Below are 6,000 nucleotides of genomic sequence, written 5' to 3' on the forward strand. Positions count from 1 at the left end.
AAATAATTTTTATTGTCAAAACTTGCCAGTCATCAATGGATCTTGCATTCTGTTGTCTCTGTTATGTAAATTCTATTGTATTAACTCAAACCCAAGATGAGGTTTTTCCTCATTCAACAGGTGGCAGAGGGCAAGATGCAGGAGAGCAACAGGCAGGGGTCATATGACTTGACTCTTTCACTGTCTGCCCCCTTGCCACTGCTTACCTCCCTGCTATTCCTTTCCCAACTTGCAGCAGTGATGGGAGTATGAATTGTAAGATTATCCTCTAGTTTGTTATAAACATGGAAGACTAATAAATTTATCAATTTTCCATGTCTAGGATCTAATTATTGGGAAGGTTGTATTAAATTCAAAGTTGCCTTGGGCTCAGATAAATACCATACTACCTTTTTATAAAGTCATAGTTGTTTTTATTCATAGAATCAGTCAAAGGAAACAGGGCTGGAAGGGGCTTTGACATGTCCTTCATTGCATTTCCCTGTCCCAAGGCTAGATGTTTGTAGACTATTTATTGTCATATAGGTTACTGACAGATGTGAAGTGGGGAGGGGGAGGACGGGACACAGTGCTTTACTGGAAGAGGAAGCACATTAGTTTGACCTAGCTCCCCAGTGTTTGTATAGATTGGATGCTTCAGTGGACCATTTTGGTGCCTTTATATAATAGCTTAGTTAGTTTTAAGGTCCCACCCTATCCTGCCTTCTCCCTGAGTACTTGTGAAGCTTTTGGTCATAGCATACTGTGTTTCTGTATCTATTAAATGTATAAATTCTTTGATCCTAGGCTTTAATTCTTAAAGAGCTCTCTGTTATCAGAGACCATGCTGGCAGTGCCTGTCTCAGAGAATTGGACAAGAGTAACAGTCCCCTTATCATGGCTCTCTGTGGTTCTAAAGGTAAGATTTAGTTAAGTTCTGGAATACAGTGAAACTGCTGCCTACATCAGTGCTCTTTAAAATCAGTGGTCAGCACAAGTGAAATGACTACTCATTACCCCACCTCTCAAACTATGCAGTTGTGTAAAAAGGTTTATAGCATGCTGCAGTAAAAAGATAAGTTAGCAGCATATGTTTCAATTGTCTAACACTAAGCACAAGACTTAATGTAACCATTCATGTTTAGATTTTTGCTACCATAAGATAAGACTTTCCTTTCAGCTTTGCTGCCTTTGAGATGCTTGCAGAAATACACCATGAAAAAGATCTTATAGTATCAACAGGATCAAATAACCTATGGAAAAAAATGGCAATAAATAAATAAAATCCCTTTTTATAGAAGCCCAACTGAAGTCCATATGTTCCTATATCAAGCTGTCGTGGTAATCCGTCTTCCTAGTCATTACTCTTCTGCAAGATCAGTTGAATAAAATTATTCTTCTGTTTCGCACACCATCTGGATCCATTTCTGAATATGCTAACAAAATGTAGTAATTCATCATCGGGTGAATTGTGTTCTATTTAGATCTGTAAAAGACTTTGAGATCCTAACAAGAAAGATGTAGCAGGCATGGGGTTTTTTTTTTCTGGCTGTCTCTTCAGGATGAAATAATCAAAGAAAACCTTTGAGGTAATGACTCTTAGTGCCCTGTGGTTTAAGGCAGTTTGTATTGTACTTGTCACCAGCAAAATATTACAATTTTAGTGGTAAACAAAACAAATAGCACTTAAAGAACTAGATCACAATCTGTACAATAATGAATAATGCAAGGCCAGCTGACGTAAGAGCTGTAATCAAGGAAGAACGCAGTATCACAGAAAAACATAATAATAGAAGGTACTTGAATTGTATGGATAATAGGGGTGTGCGAAACCAGGCCGTACTTGATTCGGACGCAGCACGAATCAGGAACAGTGATTTGATTCATTGATTTAGATCACTGTCCCTGATTTGATTCGGCTGATTCCGAATCTGAAGAGTTGATGATTTGGGCATAGACGCAGCTAATTTTTCACTTCCAGGTACCAGGCACAGCTTGTGAACACTGTGATGGTGGGGCAGGTGGAGTGTCCAACAGAAATGTGGAGCGGCCCCCCGGTCCACTTCCAGTCCACTTCTGGGTCCACTGGGAGCATGCAGAGGGCTCCTGCCCCCCTGGGTGCACCCCAGCGGACCCAGAAGTGGACTGGAAGTGCTTCTGGTCCACTTCCAGGTCTGCTGCCAAGCATGCTGGGGAGCCCCCCGCACTCCTGTAGGACACTCCACGTGCCCCAGCATCACAGCATTCACAAGCTGCCTGATGCCTTGAGGTATGTATAAAAAAAAATTTAAAGCTGTGTCTATATCCAAATCGCCAAATCTTTCTGATTCAATTTGGAGAGATTAAAGGGTCTCCTGCTTCCATTTGGATTTGGAGATTCAGCCAGCAAATCAGGCTGAATCTCCACTGAATCAAGTTGGGGACCAAAGCGTCACACAACCCTAATGGATAACTGGCTTGTGCGTGGTGTGATTGACTGGAACAAGTAACAGAACTGTTCAGTTAACTGATGCCCATTTAAAAGAAGAAGAAAAAAGATATTGAGGAAGTGGTGTGGTCTATTTCTGTTTTGAATATGCAGTGCATATTGTTGATTGGGTTGTTTGTTTTACCCTAAAGGTTCCTTTATTAATATATCCCAGATGATTGCCTGTGTAGGGCAGCAGGCTATCAGTGGGTCACGAGTGCCTGATGGATTTGAAAATCGGTCTCTACCTCACTTTGAGAAGCATTCCAAGGTGAGTAGCCTTGCATTTGCTAAAATTTTAATGAAATCTGTGTAGTAGAAATGAGCTCAGTTGAGTTGCCACTGGAGTCTTTCACCAATATGTTTCTAAAAAGACTACTTCTAAGGATAAATAAGCAGATAAAACATTTCATATATAATTTTGTGCCTGGATTGGTTTTTGAAGAAGTTTCATTAACCTGAACTTTAACAACTCAGGTTTTTGTTTGTTTTCTGTTTTCTCAGAAATGGTCCTTTCACTGAAATACTTGTATATTAAAATAAATCTGGGAATAAGAATATTCATCATTCTTATTACTTAAGAAAATTCATTAATCCATTCAATTTTTTTACATACTGGCTTTTTATGAAGTGGAATATTGCTGTCTGGTTTCCTAACTATCCTGTGCAGTAGTGTATTTCAAGAATTCTAGTGCATGTGAAAGATGCCCAAGCCCAGAACTATGGCAGTTAACCATGCTATTGCTTCCTTGCCACCAAAATTCAGGACTTTTGGGAATCCAGTTTTCTTGCATCTAATTTTCACCAGCTGCTTTTGGTTTAAAAAGGTACATGCTATAGCAAAGAAACTACTGTATTTTTTTTGCATATACATAGCCAAATGAGTGTTCTTACTGTCCTTCAACTGTGTTGCAGATTGGAATGTACACAGAGTGCTCATGGACTTAATATTGGTTCTCTACAATAAATATCTTTCTGTCCTGGATGTATAAAAATGCACCGTCTCAAGTTTTATTTTTTCCTTCTCTCACTTCTCTATAGCTTCCAGCAGCAAAAGGTTTTGTTGCCAATAGTTTCTATTCTGGCCTGACTCCTACAGAGTTTTTCTTCCACACCATGGCTGGTCGGGAAGGTCTTGTTGATACAGCTGTAAAAACAGCCGAAACTGGATATATGCAGGTAACTGACAAGTGTGTAGACATGGGTACAGTCTCCTTCTAGCTAGGGGGATTATGATTGTCAGTTATACCTTGAAGTAAAATGACATATTTATCTAATGTTTGGTGCATGAAAGTACAGTAATGAGGCTTCTAATTTGGGCCTTTACTAAATGGTACTTACTGTATCATGCTCATACACTGTTTTTGTTTATCGGTGGAGTATGTCTGAGAATCCTTGCTCATAAGAGTCCTGATCTAATTGAGTGCCTGTGTTGAAGTGGTGCATGCCCAGAAATTCTGTTGAAACCAATGGAAATCTGAGGGTGTGGAACATTGATCCAGTATGGTAACTAACTTAGCTATTAGTTCAGTAAGAAACAAAGATGATGTTAGTGGTACTGTCAACCTGGTTCTGACATTTAATTGAATGACAGTTACTTATCTAGATGAAAATGTAACTTTGTTACAAGTCCCCCTCAGAAGATGCAAGTTGTGAGAACTTGGCTTTTTACCCTGATGTACTAGCTTTCGGCTGTGTATATCCCTGGTTCACTCCTAGGTAGCAACTGTGATGTAACACAAACTTTTCTGGAACAAACTAGTTTACTCTGCTCCCATGAACAGGCTAGCATCATTTATCTCTATGAAACTACTCAAGTTAGGCATGCAATTCTTACTCAGAATTGTTTTTTTCCCTGCCCCCAGAAAAAGCCAAAACTAAACCTACTTCCTTAAATAAAAAGGAATTCCACCACTAACAAAAATGGGAGTAGTGTTACAGACTGTCTGTACACTGATGAAACTGACAAGTTAAAATCCATAAGCTAGTGTGCAATTCTTAATGGGAGGGAATTCTTCCATATGTTTTGTATGATGTGACTCCTGCACAGAAAATTGTACATCAGTGACTTTAAATGCCTCGTTATCTTTTATAATAAGTAACTACATTTCATGTTGCTTCTCTCACCTTTTTTCTCCCTGTGTCTACTTGAAAGGCTTGTGGAAATGCCTATATGATGCACCAAGTAAGGAAGTTGCATTTTTCCTTTTATCTTTCAGGAAATATAAAATTCAGTCGGAATCAAAATGTAACACTCAGAGGCTCTTCCCTAAAACTCCTTCAGTGTTAGACTCCTTCTTATACCTTCCACATTTCTTTTCCTCTGGTAGCGATATGGTTCGTGGCATAGTGTCCATTCCTCCTAATATTATCGAGTGCTGGTCAGGGCTGTCCCTAGTGGGGTGCGAATTGGAACAACTGCCTCAGGCCCCACACTTTAGGGGGCCCTGCGGAGCTGAGCTGACTTCATGCCCAGCTGCTCACCACCTCCCCTAACACCACAGGCTGATTTGCCTTGGGCCCCACACCTTGCTACGGTTATCTCTGATGCTGGTACATCACAAAAAGAAGAAAAATAATGTGGTGTCTGTGACCAAACCACTTAAGTCCCAATAGAATTCCCTTTATAGAGGTCTTGAAGGATCAGACAAATTGTGACATATAAAGTAATTCAGGGCACTTTCATGGAACAATTTATGGGGATTTTGGACTAAATTACCTAGATTCTATTTTCTGTGACTTAAAAATTTGTGACATACTGGGTTTTGAAATAGAAGTCGTCTGCAAGTGTTGCAAAGTATTGACCATTTCTGTGCATTTATTTGGAATTCCAGGTGTTCTCACTTCGTAGGATCATACTCTGTCTTAAATCTTGCAGTTAAATAATAGATAAGAAAAATAGCAGGAAACATCAATTTAAGTCATGCTGTGGCCTGCATAGATGTATTTTGGAGTCTGGAATATAGTGATTGATTTCTTAAAATAATATTTTTGCATTTCTTCTCATTCCAAAATATGAACTGCAGGGTCTGTCTTTCAAGTAGAATGGACCTAAGTACTAATGTTTTTTAATACCTGCAAGTGAAGGTAGTATAATTCCCCCAGTGTGGTGTGCCAATAAAAAAGTTGTTGCTTCTAACTTGGAACTACATAAACTAATGCTAAATAAGTTACCCCCAAATAACCTTGAATCTAACTCCATAAATTATTAGATTGTTGTTTAAAAAAACAAATTTGGGAGTAAGGCAACTTAGTCATGACTTTACATGTTTGCTTTTCCCTCTCCACAACAAGAGGATGATATATCTGTTAAGGCTCACTTATGCATTTTAAGAAAAAGGTCAAAAATCATCAAAGCTGCTTTAAAAAATGTCATTTGAAAAGACTGTTGTAAAACTTGTTTTGATTTATCTAAATGGCTGCATCAAGTGCTAAAGGTGGTAGCTCTTCATTTCTGCATTTAAAAAAATGAGAGGTGATGGAGGAGAAGTGTGCAAACTTTTACTTTGACCTTTTCTTATCATTGCTGTGTTTGGTGTCTTGTCATTGCTCCC

General features: G+C 38.9%; 1 protein-coding gene across 1 annotated transcript in view; it reads left to right on the forward strand.

Moving 5' to 3' along the window:
* POLR3A (RNA polymerase III subunit A) overlaps positions 1-6,000 on the forward strand; it is a 63,154-nt gene that overhangs the window by 31,838 nt on the left and 25,316 nt on the right. The window contains exons 17-19 of the mRNA XM_019502359.1: positions 787-898; positions 2,599-2,717; positions 3,488-3,625. Of these exons, the coding sequence (XP_019357904.1) occupies positions 787-898; positions 2,599-2,717; positions 3,488-3,625 (369 nt within the window). The remainder of the gene's footprint in view (positions 1-786; positions 899-2,598; positions 2,718-3,487; positions 3,626-6,000) is intronic.

The sequence above is a fragment of the Gavialis gangeticus genome, unplaced genomic scaffold (assembly GCF_001723915.1).
Source record: "Gavialis gangeticus isolate Ggan-Ray unplaced genomic scaffold, GavGan_comp1, whole genome shotgun sequence".
Classification (NCBI taxonomy): domain Eukaryota; kingdom Metazoa; phylum Chordata; order Crocodylia; family Gavialidae; genus Gavialis; species Gavialis gangeticus.